This window comes from Corapipo altera, unplaced genomic scaffold (genome assembly GCF_003945725.1).
Source record: "Corapipo altera isolate COAL_440 unplaced genomic scaffold, ASM394572v1 343, whole genome shotgun sequence".
Taxonomy (NCBI): domain Eukaryota; kingdom Metazoa; phylum Chordata; class Aves; order Passeriformes; family Pipridae; genus Corapipo; species Corapipo altera.
Window position 1 is genome coordinate 3329051 of NW_020884913.1, and position 20013 is coordinate 3349063.

The following is a 20013-nucleotide window of genomic DNA, read 5'->3' on the forward strand; positions in this document are numbered from 1 at the left end:
GAAAATTCTTCCACGCAGGACAGGAGCTCCAGCTGCAGAGTCCCCTCTCCCAGACAGAGAGGCTCTCTCTGTGTGGTTTTTCAGGATTCCAAGCTACAGGAGAAGTATCCCCTCCTTGTAGCTGTTTGAACCGGTGCTTTATGCACCACAACATTAAAAAAGCATGGAACAGTTTACAGTCACAGTGCACAGGGTATCAGGCAGCTACAGCTCTGTTACAAACCAGCCAAGAGCATTCCTGCTGCCTTAGACTCTGGGAGCCCACTGACACCAACCATCTGCAGTTGGACTAAAAACAGTTCCACCAAGGGAACTGAAAACAGGCGTTAACCCAATTGGCAACACAGAGGGAAGGAGGATACACTGAAACCAAAGGACAGCTGGAAGCAGCAAGACTTCCCAACAGATGCCAGTGCTAACAATGTGTCTCACAAGAAGGTTTTCTGTCACAGTACAACAGCCACACAGTTACAATGGAAGGGTGAGCCCATGGCCCACTGGGAACTGGACATTTCAACCTTAAAGAGTCATAAATACAATTTCACAAGAGGCTTCCTCGTGCTCACCATGGCCACATTTGCTGCCATCACCATCTGAGACACAAACTTCACCTCCACAAACACGGCCGTTTACCAGGGGGTTTTGCCAAACAAGCACCCAATGAGATGCTACTTTCACTTCATTTCTCCAACAGGAATGATGGATTTACTTTTCCCAGAGGGTTTCTGGACTCCCAGCAACCTGCAGTAAGTGGGAGGATGCACAAACACCCACTGGGGCAGAGAAACCAACTCACTGTTCACCTACAGCAACACAAGGAGCCTTCAAAGCCTGAGCATCACTTATTTCTCTTTTAGATGTCAGGAGCCCAAAGACTGAAGTTTTTGAACAGTTAAAAGTTCTTAGGCTATAAACTAATTTGAATAATCACCTGATCAACTTCAGGTAACTCTTTAAACTGCATCATGAATAGTTTAAAGTAGCCAGTGGTGTCATTTCTCTTGAGCAAAAACTGCCTTTCAGAGTACACACCCTGCTTTTCCAGAGACTTGTCATTTGTTTGTAAACAACAGTTACATAAGAACCAGAGCATATGCTGATGGTAAGAAGTTATAAAAAAAAAGAAATAAAATAACTTAACTGCTAGGATTTTTGCTAATACAAACTGAACCTCGTAACTGAAAAAAAAAAAAAAAGGTAGTGGATTCATCTAACATATTATACTTAGGGTATTTTAAACACTTTTTACATAGATTTACTATTTTTTATCTATATTTACATAAAATAAAATAATTAAAATGAGGTGTATAAGGCTAATGAATATGGAATTTACAAATGGCTTCTGTTTACAGCTCATTACACTCTAATCACATTTTCAGACAGCTATAAATTCACCGAGAATCAGTAGTATTGAAGTTCTAGTACATACACGTTCTACAAGGAATACCATCAAGTTAAAAACACTCTCCAAAGAGGATTACAATTGAAGGTTTTAAAAATACTGACTTTGCCAAGTTTTCAATAAATTATTTTAAAATATAAATAGTTCGTTCACTGTTAATGAAAACATCATTTTACAGATTGCTGAAAAATGGTTTCATTTTAAAAAAACCTAGAAACACAGCCTACTTTACCCAGTGGTTTCACTTCCTGTAAGCACAGAGAAAAAACAAACAAACATGGGGGACTAATGACAAAAGCAGCAACATTTAAAGTTCAGACCAGAGTTCTCAACCTCTCTTACAATCTTGGCTTATGCAGCATAAATTCTCTTCTTACTTGGAAGAGCACCTTCAGTAACTGAACTGGACTAAACTGACATTTTAAACCCCAATTCATCTCTCACCCACTGCAGGCTTAAAATGCCTACAACAGAAGAGGGAAAAGGAAGCAGGTTTTTGCTTTTGTTAACCATGAAGATGTTTTCACCTGAGAAGCTTTAACCTGAGAAGCTTCAGATAGGCCAAACTGACAGTCCCTGTGTACTGTTTACGTGTTCTGAACCTTCAACCATTCATCTTTTTCTCACCTTATATTTATAAGGGAATTGTAGGTACCAATAAGGTGTCTTTGACTCCCTAAGAGCCAGTCAGAAAACAAATGCTTTCATGCTTTTTTCACAATCCAATTAATACACAGGAATGCAAGAACCTGCCAACCTCTGCAAACTCAGCTCTCAACCTCCACACTTCAAACGGACACAGCTAACAGACTGATTTACTACTGAGCATTCTCAGGTAATTACAAGCCAAGAACTTTAACAAGTCTTTAAAAAATACCCCACATTTGTCAATCATCATTATTTCTTCAAAACTTTTCCCTCTGAACAGCCAAAAAAGGCTGCTCCTTGTCCAAGTTTGCCTCCAAAAAGCCTCCCCAAGAACTGTGATGCTGTTATTTACAAAAACTAGCATTAGTCTCTCACTGAACTGAAGCAGAGTCAAGTTACAGGATCATTCAGTGCAAGTCATGGTACAATTACTCTGAGTTGTATCTTGGATACTCAGGATGCCAGGGGTACTTTATGGCTTAAAAAGCCACTGAAAAAGGTCATTCACTGACAGAACATTTCCAGAAACCTTTGGTCCAAAAGCATCTTCTTCTTGCTGACCACCTTCCCAAGAGCTCCCAGATGTTCCACTCTCTCAGAGAACAACCAGAAATGCACTGTACAAACAGTTATTTCTCTTGCTCCCAAGCAGAGGTGGCAGTCAGGAGCAGGTTGCTGTCAGGAAATCAGCCCACATCCTACTTGGTCTGGTTTTCTGTTCTCAGAAAGAGGGCAGGTGGCAGCAGGTCAGACTCCCAGCTGTTCCCCTTTCCAAGGGTAAGAAACATCCACATACTGTGCTGTGTATGTGCAGAAGGTCTGATTCCACAGCAAGGAAGGGCTGCAGCATCTGTCCTTTTTGAGTGGTTAGAGTAACTCACTCCTGCTAGAAAGGCTGGAGGGCATCATCACCAATGTAAAAGGCAAATCAGTTGTGGTAATTCAGCTGTGAAAGTTTTCAGAAGTGTCAAAGCATGGCTTTTTCCTCAGCTCTAGTTCATTCACAAGTATGAACTTTACGACATAAACCTCACTCTAGATCAGGTGTGTTTTAACGAGCTGAAGTTCCTCGCTGTCTCACGTTGAATTCCATGAAATCTACCTGTCCTCATCCATCTGCTCTGTCCCGGGGTCCTACTCAGACAGGCTGGAAGCGTCATCATCCGTCTGTTCCCCCGAGTGGTACAACATCAGAGCGTGAGTCTTGTGGGTGATGGTGACTGTGCAGGGCCCCTGGGCCCAGGGCTCTCCATCCACCTGCATCGGCATCTTCGAGCTCTTCAGGATCAGCTGGGATCAAACAGAACAACACACAATCACAGCAGCTCAAAGGAGCCCTGAAAACACCTTTTCCAGGTCCAATGTACTGATGCCAGGCATGTTTCCAGCCTGGACAGGGAGAAATCAGTACAGAACGAGTTGAACTCACAGGCCACCGGTCACAGCAAGGCCGTGAATTAGGACATAATTAATTTTTACTAAGCAAGAGAAACACTTACCTCAACTGCAAACTGCAACTTCAGATCTGACAGCTGAGTGATTGAGATTCTGTGCTGTGTATTAAAAAAAAAATCTAGGGAAGCAGGTTCCCAACGGGCACTTACCCTCACTGTGTGTGCCTGCCCCAGGCGAACAGGGTTGGCCAGTTTAACCTGGATCTGGGCACAGTGGAAAGAACCATGAACACCAACAACTTCCAGAAGTCCATCATCATGTCTGTGAAACAAAAACAGGACACTCTTCTTAGTGATGCTCAGGAGCTCATAGCACACCTGTCCAAATATTGCACAGTCCTCTTATGGCTTCCACACGGAGAGGACAAATGTTCTACAAACAGGTTTATCTGTTTGTGCTGGACAACAAAGCACACTGAACAGCAAATAAAACCATCAAACCCTGCAATTACAGAGCAACACACCAGCTGGCTTCTGGAAATCATGGATCCATGACTTCCCAAGGCTCATTGTGTTTACTTAAAGCTCACAGTGGACTTCTCTTCAATGAACTTGTAAAATTTTCTTTCTTTTCACTCAGATATTAACCTACAGGAAAATCTTTTAATGGCTTAATTTTTTCAGATTTGGGTAAAGGACCTTGCCCAAGTATTTTTTAGAAATCTTCCAGGAATCTTCCAGGAATCTTCCAGGATCATAAGCCTTGTAACAGAACTACAAAGTATATTTATATATATGGCTTCTGAAGAAGGAAGTCACAGGAGGGAATAAATAACGTTCCCACACATTTTTCTCTTTAATATTGCTCCAGTTTACTCAAGCATAGGAGTTAAAATTTGGACATGTTTTGTTTTTACTTTCTATTTTAACCTCCATTGAGATGTGTTCTTTAAGATTCTGAAACAGATCCATACTTTTTGAAGGCTACATTAATTTGTAACAGCCTCTTCAATGCTACTGCTGTCTGTCATACCAGAGATTTTGAAAAAGGCTTTAAAAAACCCCTGGATGTGTGGAATGCATTTAGTCCAAGTCTCTAACACGAGGAAAATAAATGTGACAGCCTAGGAATCCTTCTGATCTGCAGGTAAGCCTGGCTACATAAGCACAGTCTGCTGGAGGGAATTCCTTACACTACAGGGACTGGTAAAGGAAAAAAGCAAAGCCAAAAATGCACTGGGTACCTTGCCAAGGGGTAAGGTTCATCTCCCATTCCTTCCCAGAGCCTGCAGCCACCTCCCCAGTATCCAATATTCAGCACAATGATGCCTTCCAAATTGGGCAGCTCGATCCTCTCACCATCCAACTCTAGCTTTAAAAGACAAACAGAAGTTAATTACTGTGGATCAGATTCAGTACTTCAGTATAAGCTAGTTATTCTCTTTATGCTCTTTTAATAAGCTTCCACTTGAAGGAAAATTGGCCCTGTACAAACAGAATGTGTTTTCTTTCAATACTCTAAAAAAAAATTACTTCTGATTTCACGAGATATCCTGAGTTGTTGTAAATTTCTGTTAGTAAAGAAAAGAAAAAGAACTCTCACTTATGTATGCCTCTGGTGCTAAGGCAAATTTTATCTGAATATCAGTCCTTGAACTCACAGAACTGACAAAAAATTAGGAATTTTCAGTAAGCTCAAAGACACAAATTCCATGAAGGAAGCTGCAGATAGCAAAAGGAACATCAAAAATACTCCAAGGCCAGACCCACCCTTACACAAATATCACATAGATGTAAAGTGCAAAGCTTCTTCCCTTTTTTTTTCCCCATAACTTTTTACACTCCACTGACTATCCAGAGAATAAGCCAGCTAAAAAAACTTACCTCAACCTTTTTGTTAAGGTCTTTACATTCTTGTACTAAGCAGTCTTTGGTTCCATAAAAAAAATAAACAGCCTACAAAAAAACCCCAAAACAAAACAGGGAGAAAACACTGTTAGAAAAAGATAACACATATGGAGACTATTTTAAACATTCATGTACAGTTATGGCTCTGCAAACCTTATCTAAACCTCATACGTAATATATTTCCACATCAAACTGAAGTTTCCAAATGAGATGGGCTACAACTTGAATCAGAAACTTACTTTCCACTTGAAAAGGAAATAGGCAGTGACTTTAACCCACTAAGTTTGAAACCAAATGAGAAATTCTGAGCAAAAACTCAACAAACAGCAAATTCTGTAAGCAGAGCCAAGGCAGTAACACTTGGGATTGGGCTGGAAATGTTTTTTTACCCATGGAATCCCCTCCCCAAGAAAAATGGGTTCAAACTCTTAAAATTGCACAAAAGGAAGTAGGGGAGTGAAGCAACGTAAAGCAGAAAAGAGCCTTATGTCAAATCCACAACTACAAGGAGGAAATCCCACTTTACCAAACCCACCTTATTGATAATTCTGCTGGAAAACAGAGAGGGAGTCTTCTCACGATGAGCATGGAAATTTAAAGCCATGAGAGCATCAGGTCCTATAGAAAAGTAGTTGTTCATTGTGAATACCTGTAAGACAGAACTTCCAGTTATGGCCTTATTAAATATTATTACTAGGGTTTAAAATTCAGAGTGTTTAGTGGGGAGTTGGTAAACAGAAAAATACTTAGAGGTATTCCACAGAATTCATGTTTATACTTGCAAGTCATACCTTTGGTTTCCTTAAGTTGTAGTATCCTTTGTTTGTTACTTGAACCTTCCATCTGAAAAACAACAGTTGTTACTTAGACTCGTGACAGTTCTCAGTATAAGGCTGCAGTTAGGAATCCTATATCTATATTGGGATCAAGTCAAAAGATTAAACTTAGTTAAATTATGAAAGAGTAAAGCCCTGCAGAACAATTACATAAAGACCAAATCTGGACCTCAGTTTTTGTAGTTCCTTCCAGCAACACTTGTGTTTCTTTACATAAAGTGCTGCAGTGGCCCATCAGCAGAGCTACAGCAGTACTGGGTCCTACACATTTTACCTTTTCGCTGTTCCTTACCTGTCTAGTTTGATTCCATCTGCCTCCATGACATTCCGTAAGATCTGTTCCACAGGGACTTCTCCAGCATAACCTGCCCCCCAGCCCAGTGTGTTGGACAGGTCATTCCCTGTTCCCAGAGGTAAAATTGCAACTTGTGGGATATATCGTTCTTGCCCCTAGGACACAAAACCACTGCGTGTCAGCTCCTGCTCCAGCACTCATTGTCTCCATTTCATCCCCAAATGCTCAGATTAGGTAAATACCATAAATCCTGACAACAGCCTATGACAGAGCAGGGCACTGGGCTGGCACTGTCAGCACAGCAGATGGCACATTGAACTACTTACCACAGGGATAATGTAAAGGAAGGAAATGTTAAACCACTGTGAGAAGGAAAGAGAATACAAACACAATATGGAAACAGTACATTAGGAACACTGAACAGAGTGCTCCTTCAAAGGAATGATGCTTTGGATCTGGGAAGTGATATGAACTGAGAGATGTAACACAGCAGACTGTGAACAACAAGACACCAAAATGCTCTTACAGGCTGAGTGAGGCTGGGTCTAAACAACACATGCACATAATGCCAGTGTTCAACCACACAGAGAAACACACACACACGTACGGGAGGAGAGGCAGTGTCTCGCTTTCAGACTGTCACCCACAGATGGAGCAGGTGACAAACACCTCTGCAGAGCACAGTGACAGAAGCAGACACTCAGAACAGCTGCCTTAGCAAAGGGCTGGGCTCTCCTCACCACAGCAGGGTGAGCAGTTATTTCAGATGTACTATGGTCTTAGAAGTTCAGCTGTGAAAAGCACTTGCAGTGAATTGGCACTGTGGTTACTATTTTTTCAAGCAGAGTTATCAGCCTGGTAACCTGTATTTGAGAGTCATGATAAATGAAGGGAGCAAATAACCTCCTGCTGATAATAACCTGAACAGTATTTACCTAACACCAGCAACTCAATCTGAGCAAAGAAAAACCCAGATTTCATCAACTCTATTGGCTCTGAGGGACAATATATCAAGTGTCCAAGACCATGTAACCATACCCTCATATTCATTAACCTTTATGGTTACTTTATTTCTACTTTATCAGCACACAATAATTCTCAAGATGAGTTTGATTATGCATGAAGTTGTAATAATGGCCTTCAACTACAATATTTCATGTATTAACAAAAAAGCTGCAGTAAAAAAAGAAGACATTGATATAAGAAGAGTAACTTCCTTTTAGCACTAGAAGAAAGTTTATTAGGTAAAGCACTAAAGCCCTTGTAATTATTCTCCATTCTTAATCTTCTCAGGAGTTCTTAGTAGTACCCCATAAACTGGAATTATCTTCCATTTCAAATCAGCAGTAAACACTCAGCTTATTTTTTCTTTCTCTACTTGCTGTTAATAGGTGAGGGTGCAGACAGACAGACTCTTCAGAATATATCATAAGGAGCAGAAGCAAGTTACTGCTCTCATTCATGCACTGGCAATATAACCAGTACAGCTGGCAAAATTATGAGGTTATTATAAAAGATTGAGAGTGCTGGGAGAAGCAAGCAGTCAGAGCACATTAGCCAGTGTCAGCCACGCTGTTTATGACAAAATAAATCTGTTTAGACAAAGAGGAAATAACAATGCATAAAATATCCTGCAGCTTGTTCTTGTCTTGTTTTACAGAAGAGAGCAACTTTAAAAAGCTGTCATATTTTTCCTGAACTACAGGATGCACTTCCCCCAGCCCTCCCCCAGTATGAATAAGCAGTTCTGCAAACATTTCTCTGCAGGCCTATTCAGGAAGATGAAGACAATAAATGCAGGTAAGAGATTAGGGGTAGCAACAACAGCAACAAAACTCATTTAATCGTTAAGACATTTTTAAAATTAAAACCACAATACCTTTATCTTCATTTCATCGATGGCATCCAGGACCCAGCCCACTGTGCCATCCCCACCACAAACAAGAACCCTGACAGCGTTGCAAGGCAGCAAGGTACAGAGCTGGAGGGCTTTAGCAGGTGCAATTTTGCTCAGATCAAAAACCTGGAAGAAAGGGAAATAAGGAATTCCATCAGTTCACACAACATGACTCAGGATTTGCCTCCTGGATAAACAACTTCGAGAAGCTCATTCCAATGCAAAAAACAAAGATCCTCCATTTACAATATCACATTAGCAAATGAGCTCTCCTGACTTTTATGAGCAGGATTTGGTTTCCCAAATTCACAACAGAGTTTCAGCTGTCTCACTAGGATTAAATGGACTTTATTAAACTGAGCTGAGAGAGTCCTCAGAAAAGTCTGTATGTAGAAGCATGATGATGAATTCTGTAAAGATGAAAGACTTCAGATAAAAGTAATTTTAAAACACCCAGCACACAAAGAGGTTTATTCTCTAAAGGATGCATTTAAAACAAATGCACAGTGATTTCTCTTAGGCTGTATTCCATGGTTGGGTTTTGAACTTCAAAGGAAGAGTATTAAGGTGCAGCCAGGAAATCCAGGGAACAACTGCCTGCCTTACGTCAACATCCTGTGCCATCCCACAGGGATTTTAAGGGGAAAGCAACTACACAAAGCAGAAACTGTAAATGCTGACATTTCCACAAGTGAGGATTTAAAATACAGGTTTCAAATTAAGAAGATCTAAATACTTCATTTTCCAAAAAGTGTACCCTGTTTCAAGAGTCAGATATTTCTCATTAACTTAATGACTGCATTATTACTGTAAATAAAAAAAACTGGACTGGTATTAGAATCACAACAAACTTGGGGGTGGGAGGAGCCTCTATACTTTTTGGTTTCTCTTTATGAAGCTGTTCTTTCTAAAGGAGCAAACTGCATGAATTTGCTTCCTACTGATCTTCCACAAGACCCTGCTGCCATTGTGTAAGCAAAGTGATGTTTATTCTAATTTAAACCTTCAGTTTAGGAGAGTGGCTTTTCGCAGCAAATACCTGAACGGGGTTCAGCAGCATTTTAAATTCTCCAAGTAAAGTTTCACCCATGTTGTTCCCACTGCGAGTATTTGCCAGTATGATCACTGGCATCCAGTGTTTTCTGCAGTAAGGTACCACCTGCAAGCAGTGAAAGTCAGTCAGTCACACAAATACTGCACGTTTGAAAGTGTTTTCAGCCTTGATCCAAAACCCACCCCCTGTAAGTGCTGAAAGGAGCAAGTCACCAGTTAGTCTGAAGCAGTCAAAACAGAAACAAATATTTCTGAAGCACCAAGGCTGAAGATTCTGCAGTCCCCAGGAAAATAAACACACTGCAATGTTATGAACACAGCAGTAAAAAAAAAATAAAATATAATCACAAAACATTCAAGAAAGTAACATACCCAAAGCTCAGTGTTGTGGAATAAAAAAGTTCACCTGTACGCTTGTGCTTCAACAACCAAGTTAGTAAAATGACAAACACCTCTGAATTAGCACAGCAAGTACTTAATACACCTTGGAACATTCACCTGATAGTTATTAACCTGACAACGCACTGAGTTCAAGTTTCATTGTGTGTTTGGGGGTTTATTTGGTCCAAGAAGCAGGAGGCCATTACCTTTTCATAACTGGTTTTTTTTTCTTTTCGCATCTGGTTGATTGTAGACAAATAGTAGGGTGGGATAATTAAGTCTTTGAATTCTCCAAATGTACACTCCTCAGTCTTTAAACAATCCACCATGCATTCATCATGCACAGTGTACTGACACCATGCACATCTGGAAAAAAAGACCAAAGAACATGAAAACAACCCTCAAACAACAGGCATGTTGATTCTGCTCAATTATTTTAGACAGACTAACTTTCAGCAAAGTACTTATGTTGGCACACACCATTATAAGTAATATTTAAAGCACATTATAGGGAAAACTCTGCATTCCCTGGAAAACTATGTATTGGGTACAGAAAATTACATAAATTGCTCATGTGCTTTCAAGTCTTTCAAGGAAAGCATTTGAATTCTGTGGGGAAAAAACCTCCAACAGTTGTAAACTAATTTTGTTCTCAGTAAAATATAGGTGTTATAAATATCCTCCTGCATTGTTTGTGATATTAACAGTTACACTGAAAGCCTGTATGAGAACCTGAACTCCTGTCCATCCTTAAAGAGCACAGATAAAACATTGGAGTTCAATTCAATAAAGTACTACTAGTAATATGAATTGATGCATTTCTTAATATTGCTAATACCCCTTTAAATCTGAAATCTCAAAGGCTACACAGCGCAGTACAATGCTGATGGGATTTTGTTATGCAAAACTGCTGTGTTTTTTGACCTCTTCTAAAAGCTGCCCTGGAAAACGGAGTGGAACAAGAGGAAATACTGCAATATCCACTACCAGCCTCTGCAGAATGTTAATCCTCATTTGGTACATCCAAAGCCTTGATTTAAGCAGCTGGGAAAGCTATTTTTGGAGTTCCCCTGACTAATCCAACACACGAGTACCAATGATACTCGCCCTATACCGTGACTTTCTTTTCCTCTTCTTCCTTCCTTTCCCCTTTGCCCCCAAATTCCTCCTCTCCTACACACACTATCAAAGTTCTGTTTCTGAAAGTAATACTCTTATACTGTAATTCTGCTTACTTACCAAGCAGTTTGCCAGTATCACACAGAAGCAAAGCAAAAGCTGGCAGAATATATGCTTAAAAGAGGACATCCTTTGGGAAGGCTGAACCAACACACTGTACCCAGGACCTGGGGCACTATCACTGTATTTTGGCACGACATGCCACAGACAACTTTGCAAGCAGCCTTACTAATGACAGTGAAAGCCCATTTAATGGTTCCTTCAATTTTTAAACACTCTTAGCAGAAACTTTTAACAACGGATTGAATTACAGTAGTTTATAAAACTTCCCATTAGCTTTTTTTGTGCATCCTTAAAAATAAACCTGAAACCTCTACAGGACAGTTGTTTGTTCTATTTACACTGAGCAGATGCCAATTTTGAGATGTGCAAACACACTCTGGTGTTCTGAACTGTGAGCTGTGCCCCCCATTGCTGAGGCTACCCAACCTACAAATGATAAATGTATCAGAACCTTCTTAACGTCACCCCCTAAAACACAAACTCTCTTGGACACAGAGAGTCTCTTCTATGTAATTACACAGCAGCTTGCCCATCGTGCTGGAGTAATGCAATTAAGAGAACGAGAGGACATGAGATGCAATGCCACACTAATCTTAATCTATGACTCAAATTACCCACAAGCATCCATTTTAATTTTAGGCTCTTTGAAGCTGTTGTTTTTTAACGATTTCTTATCTGACTACTGCAGGACCTCCTTGGGGGTGATGTCTACCATTAACCCTGCAGAAAACACAACACCGACAGGGCACCGTACGCTGTGTTACAGAGTCTAAGCCCCCAGCAGTACCTGTAGTCGCAGAGTTTGGGCTGGGTGCCGCACTGCTGCTTGCACACCACGCAGCAGCTGCAGAGGGGGACGTTGCCCCTGACCCAGTGGTGTGGGATGGAGCTTTGGGCTGCCCCGGCGCCTCTTGTCATGATCTCCTTGCAGAGGAAGCGCTGGTCCGCCTTCTTGAGGCAGCGCTCGCTGGCGCGCAGCCCGCAGCAGCCGCAGAAGGCTCCGCGCAGCATGTGCTGGGCGCACACGCAGCAGTACGAGGGCTGCCCGAACAGGTCCGTGTAGTGCCAGTCGTGCTTGCTCTTGCGGAAGATGTCCCGTATCAGCAGCTGCCGCCGCGACCGCTGGAAGCTGCACCAGGCGGTGATGAGCACGGGCAGCAGCACGGAGAACAGCGTCCAGAGCGCCAGGCGCCAGTCGGCCCCGCCCGGGCCCTCCATCCCCGCGGCTCCCCGCACTAACCCCTCGCTCCGCTCGGGCGGGCGGCGGGGCGAGCCCCGGCACGGCCCCTTCGCTCGGCGAGCCGGCGCGCAGCTTCATGAACCATCCTCTAATCCCTGCCCGCGGCTCGGCACCGACCTGCGCCACATCGGGCGGGGGAGACGCTTCCCGCGGGGGCTCCTCCGCCGCCCGCCCGGGCCGTGCGCGGGGCCGGGCCGCCCCCGGGGCTGCTCCGCTCGGCCCCGGCCGCCCCTCGCCCTTCCCTCCGCGGGGGACACGGCGCGGCTCCACCCGCGGCCCCTCGCCCCCCGCGCCGCTCCCTCGGCCCGCGGAGGTCCCCGCCGGCGGGGCAGTGCCGGGGCAGTGCCGGGCCCGCAGGACACAGCGCGGACCGAGCGGCGCCGCGGGACGCGCGGGCGGCGGAAGCGGAAGAAGCGGCCGAGGGCGGTTGCCAGGAGACGGGCGCCGCCCGCCCCCGGCCTGTCGCGACATCGCGGATGTCGCCAGGGGGGCCTCCGGCACCCGCGACAGTGCGTGACGGAGCGGTTCGGCTACGGCTCCGCCGGACCCGGGCCCGAGGCGAAGGCCGTATCACCGCCCTGTTTGTGCCTGCCTTGCCCAACCATAAAGGCTCTTCCCCATAATTTCGTTCTGTCGTGGAATCACGGAATCATCAAGGCTGGAAGAGACCCTTAAGATCATTCAGTCACACCGTCCACCAGCACTGCCACTGTAACCCCTAAACCACCAAAGCACATCACCCAGCTCCTCGTAAACATCTCCAGGGATGGTGACTCCACCACCTCCACCGGGCAACCTGTTCCAGTGCCTGTTTCACTGTTTCACACAAACAGTGAAAAATTTTTCTAATATCTAATCTGAATCTCTCCTGTCTCAGCTTAAGGCCATTTCTGGTCCTCTCACTGCAGGCACGGCAGAAGAGACGGGCCCCCACCTGACTACACCCTCCTTTGAGGTGGCTGTGGAGAGCAATGAGGTCCCCCCTGAGTTGTGCTTTCATTGCCCAACATAAATGTTTTCCCCCATAATTTCATTCTGCCCTCATTCGTTCGGCTGTTTCCCCTGCAGCAGTTCTAAGAGCAGTGACTGCTATTAGAACCTACAGGTTTTTGCGCTTTCAAAACAGTATCTTGAGCAATGACATAAATCCATAAAATATATAAAAAATTTCTTGGGATTTTAGGGTCTTGGTATCTTAAAGCACAGGCTGAAAAATGCAAATGCTCCACAGGTGGGCAATACCCAGGTTTCCAAGAAAAGTCCTATCAGAAAAGCACGTCAGAACAACCTGATCCCTGAACTGCCCCATCCCCACCTCATGCTTCACTCTGGTCAAGCCCTTGTGCCCACAGCACTCACATTTTTAGGTTTTAGATTTTTATGTCCAATATGGCACTGCCCAGGAGAGCTCCAGACAGTCACATTTCTCAAGGCTGAAACTACCTGTTTGCAGTGACATTTGTTAACCTTCATCCTTACTTCACACTGTGTTTACTAGTAAGGACATTTATAATCCTATTTTCTACTAGCTTGTCCTGCAAAGAGAGGAATTATGTGAGTTTTCACTTGTATGATTCTATTAATTTGGTAAAAAACTCTGCTGTGTTTCTCAGCAGTGATAATTTGGCTTTGCTAGAGTTAAACCCCTTTAGTATGTACTTCTCTGCTGGAGTAAAGTTGGAGACAATCTTTGAAAAAGATTTGCAGCTGCCTTTGAGATTAACATTCTGTAATAGGCAATTGTTTCTTTAAAAAACCCTGATATACTTTAGGCACCCAAAACCTTTGCTTGCTGTGCCAAATGTGAGCTGATGTGCTTTATTTTCACAAATCTAAAATACCCAGTGTAACTCCGAAGCCTGAAGCGGAAAAAAAGTCTTCTATTTTCCTTCCCCCAGGAACAGAGTTATGCTGAGAATGTGTGTGCAGATAATAGACTAATTCAAACCTTCAGACCAGCTGTTTTCAAAATCATACTATCGCCCAAATTAAAGCATAAACAAACATTTGTGACCGACGTAGCTGCTTCAAATAGGAGGATGCCTTTGGTCAGTGTTACTCATTTTGGAACAGACTGAGAGAAAGCAGAATCAAAATGAAGAAGTTTCTTGTGTTTGTCTCCTTTTTGGTCCTGATGACCACTGTTACAGGTAGGAGTCTTTATCAACAAACCTGTGTATGTATGTAGAGCTGAAGAGCATATAGGTAGTATTAGTTCAACTTTCTATTTTAGTTTTCATTATTCATATATTTTCATATCTTTCACTTTGAGTACTTAACTTTTTATACTGCAGGGTTTCCACTATTTGATTTTTAAGTCATGCTGTTGTATTTGGTGTTTATCTCTCTGCATCACCACACTGTAGTAATTTGTTGCAAACCCAAAAAGTTTAATTTTAGTAGCTTACTATTTTAATCTTATTTTAGCAAGGTCCTGCAAGTGGAATGTTCATTGCAATCTCTCCTTTTCAACATCTAACTCATTACTTTGAAAAAGAATCCTATAAAGCAACACAAAAAAGAACAAAGAGTTGGAAGAGTCACTAATGCCAGTGGTTAGATGGTGGTGTTATAGTTCCTCATTTTATAGTAACATGAATATGTAGGCTTTGCTTCCTACTAGTAGAAGCAGAGAAAACACAAGTATAAAAATAGTTTAAAATTCCACTCCTATCTCCTGGAATGCAATATCCCCTAGGAAGGGACTGTAAAGAAAGAACACTTTGTATATAGACAAAAATCAGGTTTGGAGACACTTCATTTTGCAACTGACAGGTAAAATATTAACTTTTTAATAATTTCAGAACTAATTTCTGCTTTTCTGTCTTTAGACACTTCACCAATTTTGTCTGAAAAAGAGGCCAAACAGCTTCTGAGAACTCGTCGTGAAAGCAGCCCGAGAAAAGCTGGTTTCCCTGACGAGCCAATGAGGGTGATTTGACATTTACTATTAAACTACATTAACTAAAAAAACCAAAGGCCAAAACCCCCAAAACATTTGTGCTTAGCATTAAGTTTCTACAGATTTAATTCCAAGGAATATGTTATGAGTGTCACCCTTTTCAGCTGCTGAGTTCTTCCATGAAATGTTAAAAAACCCCTTTGCATTCTCTCGGTAAGTGCTGAGTATTGCTCAGGAAATGTTCACTTGCAGAACGTGCAGATTATTTTATCATGGTTCAAAAACGCCAATCAAATTATCCAGAAGAAAGTGGCTTTTCATTTATGGAAATGGGGATTTCATCAGGTTGTCCCTGAAAAACTAAATAACAGGAAATGTCTTCTGCTTGCAGTACATTCTGCACTGTGGGCAGAGAGGAGATGCAGGTGTCAGTGGTCAGTGTGGAGATTGAGGTAGTTCTCAACTAGCTTTTAAAATCACTTTCGTTCACTTATTTATGAGTGCTACAGATAGGATTTTTTTTATGATACTGTAGGAGTTTTTAGTATCATTTGGGTGTGTGTGTGATATCTACACATATTTATTTCTAAAACCCGTTACAACAAAAGAAAAAGTAAAAGAATTAAAAGGCCTTCTGTTTTACTTGCTTTGACAAGATGTAGCATATAATTCTGCACTTCTCAAGGGTACTTAAGGTATTTTAAAATTACTGCCTGCTCCTTTCCAAAGTAAATAAACTGAGCTAAAATTACATGGTTCTGAAGAGGCAAACCCCACAGAAGCCAGAAGCACCAATGGACTGTGAGTGTGTGACGAGTGCAAGGGGCTCAGTTTGGCAAGGTACTGAACACCCCTGAACTCTGTAAGACATGAGGAGCACTAGAGACCTTGAGGATTGAGCTCAGACTGTGCCAGGACTGTGGAGACAGCTCCTCATTTTCCCTTTCCAGTGGGTATTGTACACCAGCCAAAAAGAATCCACTTGGCCATGCACCACTCTGGATGGACACACTGTTTGTCAGGTGTGACACCACGACAAATCAAAGCTGTCACAAGGATGTTGCTCCACACTTGTTAACAGCCTTGTACACTGAGGATTGCACAACAGAGCCAAAACCCACAAGGCTTCACTGCTGCCCACAACACTCAGGACTGGGTTGGTTTCTAAGCTGTTGTTAAATGAGCCCTGCAGTTTTTGCAAATTAGCAGGAATACAGCTCCCATCTGTGCTCATGCTTAATATACCACCAGGATTAATGTTATATAGTAAATATAGCAGATATTGAATACAAAGTAAATAAAGCAGTAGAACAGTTGGGTTGAGGTAAATCCTGTATTGCAAGAAGTTACAAGCAGACATGTGACATTTAGTCTATGGTTTAGTTTTAGGGAGTCCTGTGAGGAGCAGGGAGTTGGACTTGATGATCCCTATGGGTTCCTTCCCATTCCAGACACTCTATGAGTCTATGGCACTGTGTGGGGAGAGTAGGGAGCCAGGGCTAGAGAAGTGTTGTATCACTGACTCTGCTGCTCTGTCCTTGCCACTCTCCATCCTACTCAATTAAGAGCAAACACTTGGGAGGAATTCCAACCTTCTTTTTCTTTTTTTTTCTAGACAGCAAAGTTGACCTTCTGTAAGAAAACCCAAACATAAGAGTGTTTGTTTTGCTCACTAATTGTCAAGGTTTTCAGTAGCAAAGGAAACATCTTCTGGTAAAAAGCCAACCCTTGCTGCCATGTGGAAAATGGAGATTGTCCTTGTGAGTGAAGGTGCAAGGCTGCTGCATCCCCGTGCACAGTTCTACCACTGGCTCAAGGAGAAAAACTGATTTTGTATGGATGCTTTGTAGCAGAATGAAATGATTTCTGGGATGAACCCACCTCTGTTCATCTATTTTAAGCAAAAGCTGTTTGTACTAGGCCAGATCATGCTGAGCTGGGGAATGTAATTTGCAATTCTTTGTGACACTCTTTGACTTCCACAGTGCTGCTGGAGTCAAAAACCTGTTCAGCTACAAACAGCAAGATCTGCCCCCTTTGTTTATTACAAAAATGTAATTTATGTTGTCAGCATGTTTTAATCTTACTTTGACTGAGATCCTACTTTTTATACCATGGCCTCTTCTCAGTCATATAGTTCTGTTCTCTGCCAGCTCCTAATGCAGTCTCTCACCAGGGACTTGAGCCAAGTCTCCCTGTGCTGTGAGGAGAAAAAGCCCAGTAAAAGGCAGGAATCTAATGCTGCCTGCTGGCACCCAGGGTACCCACCCTCTGCTCAGCACAAAGAGCAGGGAGCTGGATGACAGTGGGAATACTTGGCCAGTGCAAAGGTTTTAGGCTACAGCTTCCATTCCAACAGCACCTGCTGTGCAAAGCAATGGGGTGTATTTGGAATAAATGTATCTACTGTTCACAAAGCTTATGAGCCCACATGCACTGGGACTGGGGCTTTTTAAAAGTAAATTTTGTTCCTGAAGGAGGTCAAGTTTTTGATACACAGCCCACTTTACTTTGGTAATTTGTTGCTTAGACCAAACCCTCTCTTTATAAATTGGTATGGGAAATTCACATTATTTTATTTATCACAGAAAGACCAGTCAGCACTGATGTGTGCTACCCTCTTAGAACCCTTCACAGTTCTGCCACATGATCCTACAAGGGGTTAATGTTCTTTAATCAGCAGGAATCAATTTTCAAAAGAGACTACAACAGACCTATCTGTGAGAATCCTCTGTGCCCTCAGGACCAACAGAGGCTTCTGTGTTGATATGCAAATGAGAAATGTGTATGCAGACTTCCATTATGAATATTGTTGTAAAATTCTTGCTTGCCACCTTTACTGATCTGGATGATGATGTCATTCATTAAATATTGCTAGGTTGGGGCAAGCTGACTAGCAACACTATTTCACTATGTTTGATTATTTTAAGAGGTAAATGAATTGCTCTTACATAAGCTGTAAAATTCTGCTGGTTCATTGGCCTGACATTAGAATGGAGTGATTACATAACGAAATTACTTCTTCTTTTCTTTAAATAGGAGTATATGCTTTATCTCCAGCGCTTGGAGCAGAGATCAGAAGAACAATTCCTTGAACACTGGCTGAATCCACATTGTCTCCCACACTGCAACAGGGATCTAGTGCATCCAATCTAATGCTTTTGCCTACCCTGCAACTGGTATATATTTCTTCTACAGTGCATACTTATTTTATATATATATATATATATATATATAACATATATTTGGACATTTTTATGACAGGAGAAGCCTTCCTGCATTCTTTAAAATTTGTCAACTGGCATAAATTTGAATCACCGCCACAATAGTGATTCTATATCACTCCCAGTTAACTTTTTAACATAAAAATTGCAGATTTAGCTCCATGTTTTCAAAAGCTTTTAAGCAGGAGAATACAGAGATGGTGTCTGTCAGGGCTGATCTGTGTCAAGAGACAGAAAGTTCATCTGTTTAAAATTCTGCTATTTGTACATACCTAAATACCTTTAAAAATCTGGGTGTTGTGGTAGACTTCAATGGAGTTATGCTAATCCACAACAAGGCAAAGGTCTGAAACTTATTTAAAAACAAAACCATAAAATTCTCAAACCTCAGCCTTAGGAGGTAAGTTGGCAGTTTTCAAAAAATCTTCCAGCTGAGGCCCAGTTGAGAGCTGGCTCACTTAGCTACAGGAATTCTGCACAGCAGCTTCTCACAGGCCACTGTGAAGAATTCATGTTAGAAAAGTGCTTAAATGATTTGAAGCCCTTTAGATGTTATTAGTATGGCCAATGTCAGAATGGTTTGTAATTATATTTTGTTTTTTTCTGCAGATCTCCACGGGCACATGGATTTATACTATGATTGTGTTAAGGAGGACAAGATTATTCCTGCATTGGCTACATGCTCATTGTAGAGCTGAACCTCTTTGCAATACAGTGCAATCCTAGTGATACAGCAAAACTTCCAGCTACAAGTGGTTACATATGTTATAGACCACAATATATTTTCTACCAGTAATGACTGCATACACGAATAAATGAACCAAGGGTTTCCCCCAGTTTCTGAGGTATGGGCAAGAATAAATCCCTGATTAGTCCTTTAAAGGGCACAGCTTTAGACTCTCTGAAGCAAGAGGAACTTAGAGGGAGAGGTCCATAGAAAATGGGAAAATATCAACATGAAGAGGCAGCCAGCTTTCTGGACTTTAGAGGAATCCTTAATTACAGTTTTCTAGGTTAAATAAAAATATTGCATGAAGACATAACATTTACACAACACTGTGTTTAATCGGCTGATGAGTATTTAATGTATTGTTTCATAATAAAAGCTTGGCTCAATTCCATTTTCAGATGATTGTGTTACCTAGTCTCCCATACTATATGCTGACAAAAATCACTGGAAGTGAGGCTCAGTATTGGGAAGTACTAATGAAACATCAGAGGACTTTTTAGGATCAGCAGCTGGGAAGCACTACAGTGCAGTCTAACAATTTGTAGTTTCTCTGCACAACTATCCCTTTCCTCTAGAATTCTGCCAGTAGGGGTTACATGTATCCAGCCAACCCTTTCCTGCCTGTGTACCTTTATAACCTGTGCCTTGGAACAGAATGTCTTGTAGAGTCAGATGGCAAACATATGATATCTGCAAAACAACATGAAAAGTTTCTTGATGGCTCTTACACGACTGTTATGATCTGTGAGGGCAAGAGAATTAGTTATGAATGGACCAAAGTAACTTTCAGAGCTCCCCACTGCAGTCACTCAAAGAGCCTGAGGACTGGTAGCAAAATAAAACACAGTTTTATGAAGATAT

At 42.1% G+C, this 20013-nt stretch overlaps 2 protein-coding genes across 5 annotated transcripts; one reads left to right on the forward strand and one right to left on the reverse strand.

Moving 5' to 3' along the window:
- Positions 1 to 486: 486 nt before the first annotated feature.
- Positions 487 to 12486, reverse strand: DGKE (diacylglycerol kinase epsilon). Its single transcript, XM_027654476.1, has 11 exons — positions 11844 to 12486; positions 10021 to 10180; positions 9420 to 9539; positions 8363 to 8506; positions 6481 to 6638; positions 6144 to 6195; positions 5888 to 6001; positions 5329 to 5400; positions 4689 to 4816; positions 3655 to 3766; positions 487 to 3340 (listed from the first exon to the last, which is right to left on the reverse strand). The coding sequence occupies exons 1-11, from the start codon at positions 12272 to 12274 to the stop codon at positions 3185 to 3187; spliced, it is 1647 nt and encodes a 548-aa protein (XP_027510277.1). The 5' UTR covers positions 12275 to 12486; the 3' UTR covers positions 487 to 3184.
- Positions 12487 to 12756: 270 nt separating this feature from the next.
- Positions 12757 to 19612, forward strand: CUNH17orf67 (chromosome unknown C17orf67 homolog). Of its 4 annotated transcripts, none has more exons than XM_027654485.1 (5): positions 12757 to 12876; positions 14195 to 14446; positions 15128 to 15228; positions 18238 to 18377; positions 19032 to 19612. In XM_027654485.1, exons 2-4 carry the CDS (start codon positions 14392 to 14394, stop codon positions 18352 to 18354), a joined length of 273 nt encoding a protein of 90 aa, XP_027510286.1. In that variant the 5' UTR covers positions 12757 to 12876; positions 14195 to 14391; the 3' UTR covers positions 18355 to 18377; positions 19032 to 19612. The 4 variants fall into 4 exon arrangements, with proteins under 4 accessions (XP_027510286.1, XP_027510287.1, XP_027510283.1 ...); XM_027654486.1 differs by having other exon boundaries at positions 12760 to 12805; XM_027654482.1 differs by lacking the exon at positions 12757 to 12876 and adding an exon at positions 13649 to 13850.
- Positions 19613 to 20013: the final 401 nt, after the last annotated feature.